This window comes from Rhincodon typus, chromosome 11, assembly GCF_021869965.1.
Source record: "Rhincodon typus isolate 14 chromosome 11, sRhiTyp1.1, whole genome shotgun sequence".
Lineage (NCBI taxonomy): Eukaryota > Metazoa > Chordata > Chondrichthyes > Orectolobiformes > Rhincodontidae > Rhincodon > Rhincodon typus.
Window position 1 is genome coordinate 19,057,701 of NC_063342.1, and position 19,378 is coordinate 19,077,078.

Below are 19,378 nucleotides of genomic sequence, written 5' to 3' on the forward strand. Positions count from 1 at the left end.
AACCTAAACTATTCCATTATCATCCATATGTTTATCCAATGACCATTTAAATGCCCTTAAAGTGGGCGAGTCTACTATTTTTGCAGGCAGGGCATTCCACGCCCTTACTACTCTCTGAGTAAAGAACCTACCTCTGACATCTGTCCTATATCTATCACCCCTCAATTTAAAGCTATGTCCCCTCGTGCTAGCCATCACCATCCGAGGAAAAAGGCTCCCACTGTCCACCCTATCTAATCCTCTGATCATCTTGTATGTCTCTATCAAGTCACCTCTTAACCTTCTTCTCTCTAACGAAAACAGCCTCAAGACCCTCAGCTTTTCCTCATAAGACCTTCCCTCCATACCAGGCAACATCCTGGTAAATCTCCTCTGCACCCTTTCCAATGCTTCCACATCCTTCCTATAATGCGGTGACCAGACCTGTACCAGAGTTTAACGAAGCATTGGAAAGGATATCCATCAAGATTTATCTTCAATTGTAAATGTTGCTTACCCATCATATACTGACCACTCAACAACGTACACATAGTTTAAGAACTAGCAACAATCTAGATCATTGCTTTTCCAGTGATATTGCTGAACTGATTCAAAGAGATTAAATAGGGAATAACCTTAAGTCTCCTCTACCTACTATATCATATATATATATTGAGTAAAGTTACTGAATTAAATGTCAGAGTGTTCGCCTATGCGGTACGTAGGAGAAAATATTCCCTCCAAATGGAGAACAATACCACTGGCATTTTGACAGTCCCCAGTAGAAATTCTTATTTCTAATCAGTTCACAATCTAATTTCATACAAGCAAAAACTAAACATGGAGACAACATAGCACGGAAATAGATTTTCTACCTGCTAAAAGTCTGTAATAAGAAGGGGAGGTGATAGAGGGTTATCAAATGCAAGGATTTGCATTTAAACGCTGTTCTCTTATTGCTCCCAATCTTAATGGTTGTCAACCTCCTTTCTCTAACTCGCATCAATTGCAATTTCACTTCATGTTAAATGCCTTATTTTTCCTTGAACAGTTCATGGCTATACAGCAACTTCATTCTGAATTTTTAAGTTTATTGTAAAATATCTCAAAATGTAACTATTGTAACAATGCCAAAATAAATGTTAAATAAAAGGAGTCAAATCAAACGTGTGCTTCTCATTTTAAAAAATAATAATCCAAAGCATACTTTACTATTGCAGAAAATAAGCTTAAAGCCTCAAACACAAATTTGTACATATATGCTTTGTGCTAAATTTGTTTCTGAAATTAAGATGTCTATTTACTTCAGCAGTTATACAGAAGGAAATATTTTGTCTATAAATTGGTTGTTTCATTTTAAAATAAAAACAGAAAAATCTGGAGAGAGATGTTAGGACCAAATGTTATGCATTTTTCCTTGAATAGAGATTAGACATTTGTCGTGTGCAAAACAGCCACTGAAATGGAATCTTTTTAGGGACACATGCATCATTGTATTTATTCTACAGTGCTCACGTCTCAGAACACGTTACAAGTTGCAGTAAACACTGGGCAAGTCAGTGAGAATAAAAGAGATCATGAAAGGCAAGGTCAAAATCATAAGCACTGCTTATTTGAGCGTTCAAAAGGAGTAGAAAAATGACTGGCGGATCAAAGTGGCGGACAGTAGTTTAAAATGCAGGCAATAAAGGATGCAAAGCAGGTAGAGAATAAGCAAAATTGGAAGACACTTGCAAGAACACAAAGGAGGAGATGATAGATATCCTGTGTGGGGAGGCTACAGAAGGAACCAAAAGTAAAGTCAACCCATTGGAGGAAAACAAGTAGACTTTGGCAGGGAGAGGAATGAGGAGAGTGAGCGGCAGCCAAATTGCTCAATTGGGATAACCACTTTCAGTTCAGACTTTAAAATCATGAAAGAAAGCACTAAGCATCAAAACACACGGATTGCAAGTAAAAAAAACAAAATAAATCACCAGAAATACAAGCTAGAGATGTTCATTTCATAAGCCAGAAAGTGTGCTGAATATTTGAGACTTGGGGAAAAGGGTAAAAAGTAGGGCTAGTCACCAAATTGTCAATTTCCAATAATAGCACTAATCCATTACCTTTCACACTTGGTATTAAAGCGCTGACCATTCATTCTCCAGTATAGTGTCTACAGTTTAAGGTGCATTTCGTCTACAAAAGCAGCAACTCCTGCAGTTCTGCTTTTTAGTGACGCTGCAGGTAATAATGGATTAGAGCAGTCACAGATGGACCAGACACAAAAAGCAAAGCAATGTAAAACTGCCTGGAGGAAAAACACTTACTTATTTGACACTTGGGTTGATACTATATCCCAAAAACTTACATCACAAATTAGCTTAGGTACTTTTGAAGCTAGACTAGTCATGCTTAACAAATGTTCAGCCAAAACCACATTGCAAATGTGACTTTGATATTGCAGCTTTGAGTTCAAAATCATTAACCAAGACAAACAACAACTTATATTTACATCATGCAATCGAAACAGCACACCTTTCCAATGTTTTTCATAGGACCATTATTAGACCACACTCAACAAGTCACATCAGGAAATATTAAGTCAGCTCACCAAAAACTTGGACAAGGACGTAGTTTTTAAAAAGGAGAATCTTAAAAACAATGAAAGTAAGCTATTCAGGTTTCTGGGTGGAATTCCAGGACTTATGCTCTCAGCAGTGAGGTCACAGCTGTTGCCAGAGAAATTAAAACTGAGAATTTTCAATAGGCACTACTTGGTGGAGCACAGGTATCTGGGACAGCATATGTTCTAGAGATGGGGAATAGAGGGTACAAGGTAATGTAGAAGTTTGAAAACAAAAGTTGAGAATTTTACCCCAATTGGCAATGATGAGACAAAGATTTCATTTTGTTTTAAAAAGAAGTCACTAATTCTCAATTTTCAACAATGCCTTTTTAATAAATTTAAAAATTCAAAATAAACTTGCTGTGCAGCCATAAACTGTTAAGGAAGGAGGCAAGCCAATTAAAATGAAGTGAAATCGACCTTAAGGTGATATTTCTTCTCAACTAGCTGGCACAAACCTATAACAAGAATTCCAAAAATGGTGAGAAAAACGGGATAGTATAATTGAAACTGCCTATAGAACAACATTGGCCAGTACTCCACAACAATGTTGAAAGCAAACAGATAAATAACAAATCCAATGATCATTCAAAATGCAGTTTTATTATTTCAATATTATTGGTGAATGGAGGAAACAAAGCGAAACAACATGAGACATTTACATAAATTAAATATTTGTGTGTGTGGGGGGGGTAAAGGCAACAAAAACATCAAAATAGAACGTGGTAAGATGGGGAAATAATATCACAATTCTAAGCTGCAGAAAATAAAATTAACATAACAGCACATGTGGAACCAAACTATTGCAATAAATAGAAAAGGGGCCGAAACAAATTACACGGGCTAAAACCTTTGTAGAGTTTACTCCACAGAAGTTAGAGTAAAAAAAAAGCAGCATGATTGAAAAACAGATTCACATCCTGATTGCTGATACACAGAGTACAAGGGAATAGTCAATATCATCAGTTCACACTGCTTACGTGGTATTGAAACAAATAATTCAACCAGCTGTCCTCATAGATGTTTCGTATTAAAACAACGTCCAATATTACTGAAACACAGTAACTGCTTTGTTTGTGCGGATGGTACAAAACCAGAGATTATTATTGCAACACCGCCTGTAAGACACCGGGCCAGTTCAAGGGCGCAAAAAGAAACTAAATGCAAATAATGTCCACACACTTCCACCGCCCAACAGGAAAAAAAGGAAAATACTGAAAAAGCGAAGGGAGAGGAAGATGGAAGGTAGAAAGAACACGGAAAGCAGAGACAATACTCACCAGCCTGAAAAACACAGCACCAGAAGGAAGGCACTATGGTGTTACTCGGAATCTGAAGAATTTATTCAGGAAGAGAGTAAGAGTAAAAGAAAGAGACATTGACACCCACTGGGCTGCAGTGTTACTCAGATGTTACAGTGTAGCCACTGGGCGAGCTGACATTTCCACCCTTGGCTGTAGCATTGCTTGGGCTGGCCAGGGGGGGACCAGCTTTGGGAGATAGTGTCTCGGAGCTCAGCTCGGCTCGCCAGAGCATTCCCCCTGCTCTCTCTCAACTCTCTATCCCGTAAAATACACCCCATCCCTCCCTCCCCGGAGTTCTTGGCCGTGCTTCGGCCTTAGCCTGGTTCAGTAGGCGGTTCTCACTCCCCGCCACACACCGAGATGGCACAGTCCAATCCCAGCTGATCCCAAAGACGTCCCCGCATCAGTTTCATTTCCCTGAGTGAGTCGGTACTGTGACAAATATCACAGAGATGGTGCATATCTTTCCTTACGTCTCGGAGGTCTATTTACAGCAGATCACCTTCAATGACACTATTCCTAGATAAACACTTGTATGTTTATAATACCTGTAGTATTTAAATAATTTAGTCTCCATCTAATCACTTTACAACTTTTGTTTTGCGCCTTAGTTTTACCCTGTCCAACCTCTGCTCCTTCTTTCACGCTGTTCGTCTGTCATCTCGCACAATTCTGATGATAGGTTGTGTCTGATAAATGTACGCCCTTTTCTCTCCCATTACGCATGTGATCTGACTAGGATTTTAAATTCACTGCCGGATGGAGTGCGAGACACAGCTTCAATTCTCGCCTTCCAAAATAAATTGAAGAGACACTTGGAGGAGGAAGAAAAAATTGCAGGCATGTGGTGAAAGGGCAGGGATGGTTGGGATCGGTCAACAAAAGAACTAACAGATTATTCGGCAGAATAGTTTCCGTCTGCGCTGTACTTTTTTATTTATTCGTTTACAGGGTGTGACCATTGCTGACATTTGTTGCTCACACCGATTACCCATGAGAGGCTGTCTTCTTGAGCCACTGCTGAAGATCGTGGGGCTCAGGGACGCCCACTGTGCTGTAAGGGAGGGAGTTCCAGCATTTTAAATCCACACTCAGTGAAGAATGATTGCATTATAGTCTGGATGGTGTGAGGATGTGATGTAAGGAGTATGATTTTTGTATTTAATTATTTTAGAGTTTGAATTTTGAACTAGTGGTATGTGAGTTTTCTTCTATGTGCACAAGAAGGTTTTATAATTAACTTGTCAGTCTTTCTGAAGCCATGATTTTTAAACCAGTATGTCTCAGAGAGCAGCTGACTGGGGAGTCATCCTGGAGTGATCATGTGAATATGTTTGCACTGTGAGTGTCTTTTAATTGGAGAGAGCAAACACTGTAAGGCATTAGGTATAAGAGATAACACAGTGTGGAGCTGGAGGAACACTGCAGGCCAGGCAGCATCAGAGGAGCAGGAAAGTTGACATTTCGGGACCCTTCTTCAGAAAAAAATGAAGAACGGTCCCGACCTGAAACATCAACTTTCCTGCTCCTCTGATGCTGCCTGGCCTGCAGGGCTTCCTCCAGCTCCACACTGTGTTATCTCTGAAAGCTAGGACTATGGTTGCACATTGTGGCGTTTTCATGTATCTACTGCTCTTGCCCACTAGATGGCAGTAATCACAGGTTTGGAAGATGCTGCCAAAAGCTGCAATGCATTTTGTAAATGGTACGTTCTGCAGCCACTGTGGGTTAAGGGATTAGATGTTTGTGGATGTGGTGCCAAACAAGTCAGCTGTCTTGCCCTGGATGGTGTCAAGCTCCTTCAGTGTTGATGGAGCTGCACCTATCCAGGCAAGTGGGGAGTATTCCATCACACTCCTGCCTTGTGCCTTGTAGGTGACAAACAGATGTTTGAGAGACAGAAAGGAAGTTACTGGCTACCGAGTGCCTAGTTTCCGACCTGTTCTTGTAGTCGTAGTATTTTTATGGGTGTCCAGTTCAGTTTCTCATTCATGGTGACCCTCAGGATGTTGACAGATCTTCATTGATTCCGTGAGAAAAATGTTTTTCGATAAAATAAGAACTAACTTTCTACCCCTTGCATATTTCTGATACGTGGATGATATGCTTGCTATATTTGTAACAGCAACTGCATTGAAGAATTTCCTCACGTCTTAATGGACTCCATCCTGCGTTCAAATTCACGTTTGAAACAGAGGAATCAAATGAGCTCTTTCCTCGGTGTCCTAATTGAGGAGTCAGCCAGGTAGTTCTCTACTACTGTTTCTCACAAACTATCTTTACTGATCAATACACACGTTGAGATTTGTATAGTTCCACAGCTTTTTAGAATGGTCTCATAACCTTATACGTAGAGCTCAAGTGATACATTCGCCATACAAACTTGACACTAAAATCGGGTGCGCCAAATCCATTCTGTACAATAATGGCTACCTTGTTCAGATCATTTCTTGCTGTACATCACACTAATGAATGGAAGACTCTTGGCCTTTTTGGTCCTGGAAAGTGCCCAGTTTACCCCAGATTAGGGTAAGGTATCTCAAACATTTAAGCAACAGATGAGGTCAGCTATTTTACACACTGCTTCTATGCATTAGCAACACAAGTGATGTTCTCTGCTGACAGGATGCCACTATTAGGCCAAAATTTGTTCTCTGTGTCACACAAATGAGTGATGCAGTACATAAATTTCAGTGCCAGTGTGATGCCAGCCATTATGACGCAAAAAAACTGGAGGATTGTATCAAACAATCAAATTCCTTTGGCTAAAAAAGACCAAGGAACCATGGATACTGGAAGTCCGAAACAAAAACAGAAATTGCAGGAAAATCTCAGCAGATCTGGCATCATCTGTGGAGAGAGTAACAGAGCCAATGTTTTAGGTTTGAGGACCATTGACCCTTCTTTTCTGAAGAATGGACACTGGACCTGAAATGTTAACTCTGCTTCCTCTCTCCACAGATGCTGCCAGACCTGCTGAGTTTTCCCAGCAATTTCTGTATGTACATTCCTTTGGCTGTTCACAGCAGGCAAGGTACTGATCCATACTGAAGCAGCCTGCACTTGCAAAACAGTGTCCGTCATTAGATGTGATTCTGCAATTGGACAACATCTGCTCGATAATCCTGAGTATGTAAAGAATTATGCTGATATCTAATTTAGGATTGTCAATCTGTTTCTCAGTGAGGCGACTTTAGGTGTACTGGAAGCTATATATATTAAAACACAGTTCTTTGCATACAGGAAGAATATGTACACTGTGTCTGTTTCAACTGAAGAACATAAGTGACAGCCATTCGCTGGTTCATTTCTTAGAAAAGTGCCCTGACCAATCAGAACCAAACTGCCTGGCTGTTAACTGTCAATCATCTAATTGGTACATTCTCTATGGCAATGCCTCTACCAATCAGATTCTACTTGCCAACCAATCAACACTCTTCTGTCATGCAGCACAAATGTTGATGTTCTCCTCAAATTGGAATTCTTGCAAAAGGTCCTGATGAGTGCAAGAGGAAAATATTGGACAAAATGTATATTTTTCACAAATACTCAAGTGATGTTGATCGTGGTAGATTGAGAGATGATAATGTCATTGAATGTAAAGGGGCAATGGTGAGATAGTCATTATCTGGCACTGGTGTGGCACAAATGTTATTAGCCACTTGTCAATCTAAGTCTGGATGTTGTTCAGGTCTTGCTGTGTATGTCCATAGACTGCTTCGATCATCCCATAATTGACTGATCATTTTCTGTTTGTGTTTCAGTATCCAGCACCTTTAGCTTCTTTTTTTTTGACTCTTTCATATTGTGTCCTATATGCTCCAAGTTGTTTTCTGACCACATTTATTCCAAGAAAAACACCAAAAATTAACAATACATTTCCACTACCTTCCTGGCTTCAGACTAAATATCGCTTTAGAACCTTTATAACCTCTAGAATGAACAGCTCCAATATGGGCCTGGATTTTAAAGTCTCAATGACAATGAGATTGTCATGATCCTACTGAAACTGACAACAGATTCTGGAGTTTGAACACATGCTCAGTTAATTGCAGTAATCCATAAGTTAGTGTTACTGTGGATAGTCTATAGTACTATTGCCAGAACGTTGTCAGGACCCATTGCATTTGCAATATCCAGTAGTGTTACTGAAAGTGAGCTGTTCTAGTGTTCCTTGTCTGTGATCAATTAGAAATCACTGAACTGATGACAACTTGTCATTTTATGCTGTTACTCTCACTGTAAAAGCAATTGGAATAATTATACAATATTGACTGAGATGTAACTGAGTTTACAAGACTGGGACTGCTCCCACAGGGACACTGAAACATCCATGGCCTACCAAATAAGTATCACTCTTCATTCCACTGCTACTCTCCCATTAATCCCATGGTCATTCCCAGTCATTGCACACCATTTCCAACTACTAGCTGCAGAAACACCCAACTCCCCCCAGAACCACCATCCTGGACCTCTGAGTACCCAGGTCTCAGAGGATGCAATGGCAAGGCTGCTCCTGTACCTTTCCCAACCCAGATTCTGACACCTTTAGGGTAACTGTACATCTGGAAAGTATGGATACTCAACCTAGTGAGCACCTCGCAGTGACAGCTCTGCAGCTCACCAGGAAGGAAGGGCCCAGATCACGGGCATGAGGAGGAGCATCAGAGACCAGGCACCAGCTCAGTCCCAGGCAGGAGAGGACCTTGTGGGGACCCCAGTCAGGGGCTTCATCTACATGCACACAGAGGAACAGTAGCAGCAAATAGCCATCTGGGACACAATTGCCTTCATTGCCCAGAAGCTGCAGCAACGCAGCGAATCCTGCAACAGTCAGACTGCCTCCATGGACAGGCTGGTGGCTGCCATGGAGATCCAAGCCCAGTTCCCTCAGGGGTTTCTGGAGAGGAGCACACACTGGCACCTGCATTGCCCCAGCCACTGGTCCTCAGGACCGAAGGCTGTCAACAGGGCATGGACAACCTTGACCCGGTCCAGGTGGCCTCTCCTCACAAAGAGACAGGGCAGTGCCAGGTAGCACCAAACCAGAGGTGGAACCTTATGCCAGCCCCTCTACACTTTCCAGTCAGTGATAATTGCCCAGGTTGAACTAGTCCTGCTTTTCATGAACAGGTCACTCCTTGGAAATTTTCCACATTGTCAGGTAGACGGTAATGTTGTGGCTGTACTGGGACAGCTTGGAAGAAGGGTCCCGACCTGAAACATCAGCTTTCCTGCTCCTCTGATGCTGCCTGGCCTGCTGTGTTCCTCCAGCTCCACACTGTGTTATCTCTGACTCCAGCATCTGCAGTTCTTACTATCTCTTGGCTAGGGGCGGGGCCAGTTCTGAAGCACAGGTCCACAGTACTATTGCCAGAACATTGTCAGGACCCATTGCATTTGCAAAATCCAGTGACTTCATCGGTGTCATGACATGACTTGGAGTGAATCAAATTGGTTTGAATGTGGCATTGGATGGGTAAAATTGAAGTGCATGGAATTGGGAATAGTGTATTGAGATGGTCAGTACTAGGACCCACAGCTATTCACAATAAAAATGATTTAATGAGGGAACACAATGTAACATTTTGAAATTTGCACATGACACAAAGTGGTGGAAGGATGAGCTGTGAGGAGGATGTAAAGATGTTGCAGGAAAGTTGACGTTTTGGGTCGAGACCCTTCTTCAGAAATTTCTGAAATAGGGTCCTGACCTGAAATGTCAGCTTTCCTGCTCCTCTGATGCTGCCCGGCCTGCAGTGTTCCTCCAGCTCCACACTGTGTTATCTCTGACTCCAGCATCTGCAGTTCTTACTATCTCTCTGTAAAGATGTTGCAGTGTGATTTGGACAGGCTGAGTGAGTAGGCAAATGATTGGCTGATGCAGTATAATGTGGATACATGAGATTATCAACTTTGGTAACAAAAATAGGAAGGCAGATTATTATTTGAATGGCTGTAAATTGAGAGAGGGGAATGTTCAATGAAGACCAGGGTCTCCTGGTGCACCAGTCAGTCAGTAACAGTAAACATGCAGGTATAGCAGGCAGAGAAGAAATCAAAATGGTATGTTGGCCTTCATAGCAAGAGGATTCCAGTACAGGAATAAAGATGTCTTCTATAGTTATACAGGGCATTGATGAGACAACATCTGGAATATTTTGATCTCCTTATCTAAGGAAAGATGTTTGTGCTACCAATGGAAAGGTTTACCAAATTGATTCCTGGGATGGCAGGACTAACAATGAGGAGCGACTGTGTCAGTTAGGATTGTATTCACTGGAGTTTAGAAGAATGGTGGGGGAGGAGTCTCATAGAAACCTATAAAATTCTAACAAGACTAGACAGGATGAAGAGAGGAAAGACATTCCTGACGATGGGGAAGCTGAGAACCAGTAGTCACAGTCTAAGGATATGTTGTAGGCCCAATTAGGACTGAAATGAGGGGAAATGTTTTCACCCAGAGAGTGGTGAGTCTGTGGAATTCTTTGCCACAGAAAGCGATTGAATCTAAAATTGCAGTTCCTACTATCTCTGATACAATTTTAACCCCCCTGCGAAGCCTCTTCTAAGGATGCCTACCCTGAAGAAGTTACCCTCCTCCCTCCAGACAAACCTCAGGGGATCTCTCTCCCACTGCAACTCTCTCGTACCTGTCTGTTTCCTCTCCACCTATCTTCTCCTCTATCCATCTTCTATCCGCCTCCCCCACCCTCCCCTTTTTTTTTAGTACCCCCCTCCCCCCCCCCCCCCCCCCCCATTTCTGATGAAGGGTCTAGGCCCGAAACGTCAAAAAAGCCTTCCTGCTCCTATGATGCTGCTTGGCCTGCTGTGTTCATCCAGCTCTACACCTTGTTATCTCTGAATCTAAAACATTGATTGTTTTTAAGAATGAGTTGGATGCAGTTCTTAGGGCTAAAGGGATCAAAGACTATGGGAAGAAAGCAGGAACAGGGTAATGAGTTAGATGATCAGCCATAATCAGATTAAATGGTGGACTGGACTCAAGTGGCTGACTGGCCTAATCCTACTCTAATTTTCCATGTTGTTATGAGCAGGGCAGCTCGAGCAGTTGAACAGATGCGCCCTGGTCTTCAATGAAAAGAGGCCTCAGAGGGAGAAAGATCTGACAAAGGATTTCCTCAACCAAATGTAAACCACAGGCTTGTTGCATGTTTAACCCTAATTTCCCTTCAAATTTGCAATGACCAGAACCCCTGCTTTATGATCTTGGAGCCATCTGTGTTACATATCAGTAAAACAGATAGTGAGTTCCTGACAAACAATTCAGATCTAAAAGTGCTCATCTTTCTCACATTATGATGGAGAGAAAATCTCAAACAAAATCCAATGATTTCACAGCCACTCCAGAAGAAAGCTGCTGCTGAGAGGCAAGACACAAAGCTGTAGCTGTGGAGAACCAGGGGAAAACTGTTTGTGTTAAAGAACAAGCAAAATTGTAACGAGATGTGCCTTTAAGAGGGATTTGTTCTGTCTCCTGTTTCTATTGAAAACGAGCGTTGTAAACCTAGTCATGAGCTGTCTGGTCAATGGAAAGCAGAGCAAATAGCTTTGGGTTTCTTTATATAAAAAAGTAGTCAAACCTTTCAAGCATTGACAGATTTGGTTAAGGAATATTATGATCCCAAACCTCCTCCTAATTCTGAGATGCTATCAGTTTTATTTGTCTGTTTGAAAACAAGGGGACCTGTGTTGGGATTTTTGATGAGGTTATGATGAGTGACAGCAGCACGTGATTTTGGGTTAACCCTGAATGAGATGCTGAGAGACTGTTTGGTATGTAGGATTAGTGATGTAACCATTCAAAAGCACCTATTGGCTGAAGCCCAACTGGAGTTCAAATAGACACCACAACTGGCTTTGTCATTGGAAAATGCAGTAAGTGGATCATGGGAGCTCCAGGGCATCCCAATGGAAGTGGACACCCTTACCTGACTGGGCTTAGGGACTTGAGTGTAGGCAATCACACAGCCTCACTCTGGGCACATCCTGAGCAGGGGGACCCTAAATCAGCCCATGGAAAAACCCCAAAACAAAGCCAAGCTTTGGCCAAAGTGTTCTTCAGGCTCCAGGCTGGCAAACCATTGTAGTTGTTGCCAGTATGCAGACTCGAGACAGCAAATGGGTCCTATTAGGTCTGACTTGAGTAGGAGAACTCATAAACCAGTATCCAGGAGAGTTTTCACCCTGGAAAGTCCACCGACATGTGATTTGGAACAGTTAAATTGCATAGTAACAATCAAATCAGAACCAAACAAAATAAATGTCTGGTTAAATGGTCACCCGGTTCTCATGGAGATCAATACTGGCGCAGCACTATCAGTGGTCGCAGAACCAGTCTTTAACAAGATTCACTCTGGACTCCAACCCTTATGTTTGCACAAGACCTCAGCCAGACTGTGAACGTACACCGGGGAACCGTTATAGATTAAGGTTTCGGCCTCCGAAAGCAGTTGGTGCAGTTAGTAGTAAGTGGCTCTGGCCCAAGCCTATTGGCATGTAATTGGTTGAGAAAGGTTCACCTTGATTGGCTCAACATTTTTTGATTAGAAAATGGCTGCCTGTCAAATCCTAATTAAATACCTAGAGGTTTCTCAGCAAGGCCTAGGGATTATCAAAGAGCCAAGACCAACTTGCTGGTTGACCAGGAAGCAATTCTGCCATTCTGCAAGGCCTGCCCAGTGCCATTTACCTTAGGGGCAAAAATAGAAATCAGGAGGCTAGAAAGCAAAGGAAACATCAAATCAGTGCAGTTTTGCAGAATGGGCAGCACCGGTCATACCGATTGTGAAGCCTGACAGCTTGGCTTGTCTTTGTGGGGATTTTAAGCTAATGGTAAACCACTTCTCACAGCCAGATAAATACCTGGTACGTCGTAGAGAGGACTTGTACACATAAATGGGGGGCGCTGTCCTCTATGAAGCTGGACATGAGCCATGCCTACATACAATTGCAACAAGATGAGGGGGTTCCAGAAATATGCCACAATTAATACCCATAAAGGTTTGTACCAATGTACAAGACTGCTATTTGGGGTATCATCAGCCTGTGCCCTTTTCCAGCGGACCATGGAGAACATTTTACAAAAGCTACCCCAGGTTGCCATTTATCTGGATGATGTTCTAATAACCGGGATGACCAATAAAGAGCACTTGGACATAGTACTTAAACATTTCTCCCAGGCGAATGTACACCTTAGAAGGGAAAAATACGTGTTCCAGGCACCCCAAGTGACCGACTTGGGCTACAGGGTTGATTAGACTGGGTTACACCCATTGGAAGACAACGTGAGGGTTAGCCAAGGTGCTCCCTTTCCACATTTGTACCAGAGCTTAAGTCTTTCCTTGAGCTGGTGAATTATTATGGAAATTTCGTACATAACCTGGCCTCCATCTTGCTACCCTTACACCTGCTATTGAAAAAGGGTCAGCCTTAGATATGGTCACGTAGCCAAGAAGTAACCTTTGGAAAAGCTGCTATGGTCATCTAAGGTGTTGGTCCACTACGATCTGAAGTGAGAAGTAGTGCTGACATGCGATGCCTCCCAATACGGTATCGGGGGTAGTGCTGGCTCAGCAGTGGCCCAATGGAAAGGAACACCCAATAGTATATGCTTCCCAGAATTTGGCTGATGCCGAACACAAATCCACTGAGATAGAGGAAGGAAAGTTTGACAGTCATCTTTGAGAGAAAGTTCCAGCAATATCTTTACGGATGTAAATTTGTCATGGGAATGGACCACACACCCCTGCTCGGGCTACTTAAAGAAGACAAGGCTGTGCTGCCCATAGTTTCTGGTCGAATTCAGTAGTGGGCCCTTATTCTCAGTGTGTAAAATTACAAGCTGGAAAACCATCCAGGAGGCCAAGTAGCAAATGCAGATGCCTTCAGTTGCCTTCCACTAACAGATACATCACCGGTGGTGCGTCCCCTGGAACAGCCCATTCTGGTTTTAAAGTTTTTGGACACCCTTCCGGTCACCGCTGACAATATCCAACTGTGGACAAAAAAAAATCCCGTCCTAGCGAAACTAAAACAGCTGGTGGTGATGGGGGAAAACAAAAGAGCCATCACAACTTGAATTGAAACCTTTCTGGACCCAGCGAGACCAGATCACTGTAGATGACGCCAATTATAGTAGGGAGCAAGAGCAATTGTCCCGAGTAAAGGTTGCCACCAAACACTGGCTGAACTCCACCTGGGTCATCCATAGGTTTCCAAAACGAAGATGTTGGCAAGAAGCTATGTCTGGTGGCCAGGATTGGATGCCAACATAGCTGTGTTAGTGGGGCAGTGCCCAGAGTGCCAATAGGGACACAAATTACTGGCAACAGCGCACCCCACCAGGCGTGGGAATAGCTGGTCCTCATGTGTTCAATGTTCCTGGTCATTGTGAATGCCCAAAGCGGTTGGAGATGTGTAGAGTTAATTTGGGGATGATTGAAAAGCTGCAAGCATCATTTGCGATACACAGACTCCTAGAAATATTGGTCAGAGACAATGGGACTTCATTTACCAGCAGGGAATTTAAGTATTTCCTAAAGTCGAATGGTTATCGGCACATAAGGACAGCTCTGTACCATTTATCGTCCCAATGGTCTGGTGGAAAGACCAGTCCAAACTTTGAAGGCAGGCTTACAGAAACGGCCTACAGCTTCACTTGATACCAAACTGTCCCGGTTCCCGTTTGACTATAGGACCCACCCCTCACACAGTTACAGGGATAGCTCCAGCAGAGTTGCCAACGAGAAGACTCTGCACCAGATTAAACCTGATATTCCCAGACCTTGTTGAGGTCGGGGACAGGGATAGGGAATAGATATAAATAGGAGATTTAGAAGGGCTCCTCAGAATAAGGACTGGCTCTAAGCTGGTAGGTCAGAGTCCGTGAACCGTATACATATAAATAAAGAGTGACTTGGTGACAGGGAACCAGCCCTGTGCAGTTATATCACTTTCCTATTCATATACCCACCCAGAGGCCTTTTAAATGTTCTAACTGTATCCGCCCCTACCACTTCCTCTGGCAGCTTGTTCCATAAACTCACCATCCTCTGCATGAAAAGCTTCCCCTCAGGTCCTTAATCTTTCCCCTCTCACCATAAACCTATGCCCTCTAGTTTTGGACACCCCAACTCTAGGAAAAAGACCTTGGCAACTCGCCCTATCCATGCCCCTCATGATTTTATTAACCTCAAAGGTCACTCCTCAGCCTCCTACACTCCAAGGAAAAAAGTTTCAACTTATCCAGTCTCCCCCTATAGTTAAGGCCCTCCAACTGCGGCAACATCCTTGTAAATCTTTTCTGAACAGTCTCCAGTTTAAAAATATCCTTCCTACAGAACAGTGATGAGAATCATGCACAGTATTCCAAAAGTGGCCTCAGCAATGTTCTGTACAGCTGCAACACGACCTCCCAACTCCTTTACTCAATATTCTGACCAATGAAGGCTAGCATGCCAAATGCTGCCTTCACCACCCTGTCTACCTGTGACACCACTTTCAAGGAACTACGTACCTGCACCCCCAGGTCTGTCACTTTGACAACACTCCCCAGGGCCATACCATTAACTATACAAGTCCTGCCCTGATTTGCCTTACCAAAATGCAATACATCACATTTATCTAAATTAAAGTCCATCTGCCACTCTTCAGCCCACTGGCCCATCTGATCAAGGTCCCTTTGTACTTTGAGACAATCATCTTCACTGTCCACTACACAACCTATTTAATGGAATCATTTATTGTCACGTGTATTCAATGTAAAAATACAGTGAAAAGTGTGCACCTTCGCCGTACAAAAATGGCGCTATTCACATTAACTTAGAATAAGACAATGGAAAAAAGATAACTTCAGAGGGTTCAACTTTCCTTTTCACTGCCGTAGTCCGCTCCGGGCTTTCCAGCCCATGCCATGTCGCTGCCAGTGTCCCACTCTTGGCTGCCTCACCAGCCCGATCTTGCCCCTGCTGCCTCACTGGCTTGGTATCGTCTGCAAACTTACTAACATTGCATCCTATACTCACATCCTAATCACTTTTTATATAAAATGACAAAAAGCAGTGGACCCAGCACTGATCCTTGTGGCCCACTGCTGGCCGCAGGCCTCCAGTCTGACAAGGAACCCTCTACCACCACCCTCTGTCTCCTATCTTCAAGCCAATTTTATTGAGGACGAAAATGCAGAAGACAGGATTATCAATTTAAAAAGTCACCAAGAAATTATAATGTTTAGTAAACATATTTTTATCATTGCAGAATAGCAAAATAATGAATGTTTACAACATCAGTGGCAACAATCTTTTGTTTAATGAACTGACATACCATTACAAGGCAAGATTATTGATTTTAATAACAATGTTTGAGGAAAAGATATTTCAAGAGTTAGTCAGTGGATACAAATCCAGACTTGCTGAACTAAATTATAACCCAGTGATTGTCAGTTTCTGTGTTAGTGTATATAAAGGTTAATTTTCAGTTCCTTCTACCCTCCACTGTCTTTGTCATCCCACTCCCCAAAACTGAAAGGTTTACCATTTCTGAACTGTTTTATTGCTTACAAACTCTCCATGTGGAGCTTCTGCCCCTTCTGGGAGAAGAGCTAAATAAACTGGGGTCACTGCCCCTTCTTCTGCTGTCCCTGGGGCATTGGGACCTGCCATGTCTGTTTTTACCCAACCAGGACAGCAAGCATTCAAGAGGATCCCATCGGCTGCTCTATTCTTCCGCAACATTCGGGCATGGATTCTGGAAAGGACTGTAACGCCGATCTTTGAAACCCCGTAGGCAGAGGATGGCCACCCCTGTTCATTGTGAATCCCTCTTTTAGCATCTTCAACAAATTTCTTCATCAGCTCCACCAGTTCTTCCTCAGTGATGGTGGAACTGCGGAATTTCTTTTGGAGCTCTTGGCTGCATTTTTGCAAAGCCATGGAGCCGGATACACTGGATACATTCACCACTCTCCCTGCAGATTTAAAAAGAGAAAGCAAAATCAGGTTATGTACACGAGCACAAAAACCAAAAGTCATATCTCTCTCTTGTCATAGAGATATACAGTACAGAAACGGACCCTTCAGTCCAACTCGTCCATGCTGAACAGATATCCTAAATAAATCTAGTCCCATTTGCCAGCATTTGGCTCAAACCCCTCTAAGCCCTTCCTATTCATATAACCATCCAGATGCCTTTTAACAGATGAAATTGAACCAGCCTCCACCACTTCCTCTGGCAGCTGGTTTCATACATGCACTACTCTTTTGAGAGAGAAATCTGCCCCCAAATCCCTTTTAAATCTTTTCCCTCTCACCTTAAACATATGCTTTCTAGTTTTGGACTCCCCCACCCCAGGGAAAAAGACCTTGACTATTCACCCTATCCATGCCCTTCATTATTTTATAGACGTCTAACAAGGTCACTCCTCAGTCTCCAACGCTCCAGGGACAATAGCTCTAGCGTATTCAGCCTCTCTCTATATTGCTGAAACCCTCCAACTCTGGCAACATCCTCGTAAATATTTTCTGAACACTTAAGTTTCACAACACACTTCCTATAGCAGGGAGACCAGAATTACATGCAGTATTCCAAAAGTGGCAGAATCAATGTTGTGTACAATAGCAACATGACCCTCCCAACTTCAATACTCAATGCACAGACCAATAAAGGCAAGCTTACCAAATGCATTCTTCACTTTGCTATCTACCTGTGACTCCACTTACAAGGAACTATGAGCCTGTGCTCCAAGGTCTCTTTGCTCAGCAATACTTCCCCAGGACCTTACCGTTATGTGTGTAAGTCCTGCCTTGATTTGCCTTCCCAAAATGCAGCTCCGCACATTTATCTAAATTAAACTCATCTGCCACTCCTCAGCCCCTTAGCTCATCTGATCAAGATCCCGTTGTACTCTCAGGTAACCTTCTTCGCTGTCCTCCTCCAATTTTGGTGTCATCTGCAAACTTACTAACCATACCCTATGTTCACATCCAAATCATTTATATAAATGATGAAAACCAGTGGACTCAGCACTGATCCTTGTGGCACACCACTGGTCACAGGCCTCCAGTCTGAAAAACAACCTTCCACCACTACTTCTGTTTTCTACCCTCAAGCCCCACTTTGCTCTTATTTTCTCTTCCCCTGAATGATATGAGACAGGCTGAGGAATTGTTTCAAAAGGAACTCATTTATTTTAGACAAAAATAGACATTTTCCACATATGGGATGATCAATCATAGAGTCATACAATGTGGAAACAGACCCTTCGGTCCAACTTGTCCATGCTGACCAAGTTTCCCTGCCTAAATTACCAGGTCACTACAACTGGCTGCTGATTCTGTCTCAATATCTGTGCAAACATTTTCCACTGGGAATGGTAGGGCGTGTGGGGATTTGTTTAGGAGTGAATTCTTCACTTTTCTTACTTTCTCCACGTTCAAATGCTGATGCCAACTGTAACGATCCTATATTCGCCCCATTTGAAATCCACTAACTCGGCACAGATCTGGGATGAAACCTAGGACTATCGGGTTTACATTTTCCAAGTCTGATCAAAGACTGACGCCATAAGAAGAGGAGGCCATTCAGCCCATCAAGCCAGCTTCTGCATTCAACAAGATCACAGCCAATCTACATCACAGGGATCTCCTTATAGTTTGCTAACTTGAACTAAAACGTATGGATCTAATATCTCAATTTACTGATTGATCAGAAAATTGCTGGTTTTTAATGGGAGAGATTTCCTCATTCCCAGCACCCTTGGTGTGAAGGGTGAATGATCTGAATCCTATTGAAGGCAGGCTCATCAGTGTAAAGGTTAAGCTCCATCTACTGTGCCAGTTTGAATCAAAATCCCTAAAACCTCAATCAAATTGTCCCTTAACTCTCTATTCTAATTTATCCACTCTCTGCTTTTAATCCTTGCAGCCTTCATACTATTATGAAGAATATGCACTGCACTCTTCCAAAGACTAATACAGATCACAGAACTATAATTCAGATGTGGAGCAACCAATGCTTAGCAAAGCTGCAGAAACATTTCCACCCCTGTAATTTCTGCTCCCGTACAGGTCTAGGCCAACAATTCATCAATTATTTTTATTAATTTTGTACCAAACTACCACATTTCAATGACCCACCTTTATGAGCCTCTAAATATCTTTCGGCCACGTTGAAAGTCAGAGCAGTTACTCTGTGGTTCCAGCTCACTGCTCGCTCCTCTGCACCCCCCATCTTGCACACATTCTCATCAGCTAAGCACACTTGAAATCTATAACATCCTGAGGGGTCTTGACAGGGTGAATGTTGACAGGATGTTCCCTCTTGCAACAGTGTCTAGGACTAGGGAGCACAGCATAAAAGTAAGGGGTCACCTATTTAAAACAGATGAGGAGAAACTCTGATAACAAGGTGGAGAGCTGGATGAACACAGCAGGCTAAGCAGCATCAGAGGAGCAGGAAGGCTGAC

General features: G+C 42.9%; 2 protein-coding genes across 2 annotated transcripts in view; both read right to left on the minus strand.

Moving 5' to 3' along the window:
• Positions 1-8,824, minus strand: part of LOC125484410 (protein dopey-2-like) — a 79,035-nt gene extending 70,211 nt beyond the window's left edge. Inside the window, exon 1 of the mRNA XM_048603044.1 lies at positions 8,519-8,824. Coding sequence (XP_048459001.1) covers positions 8,519-8,824 — 306 coding nt within the window. The remainder of the gene's footprint in view (positions 1-8,518) is intronic.
• Positions 8,825-16,205: 7,381 nt separating this feature from the next.
• cbr1 (carbonyl reductase 1) overlaps positions 16,206-19,378 on the minus strand; it is a 7,416-nt gene continuing 4,243 nt past the window's right edge. The window contains exon 2 of the mRNA XM_020532190.2: positions 16,206-16,882. Coding sequence (XP_020387779.1) covers positions 16,446-16,882 — 437 coding nt within the window. The 3' untranslated portion in view covers positions 16,206-16,445. The remainder of the gene's footprint in view (positions 16,883-19,378) is intronic.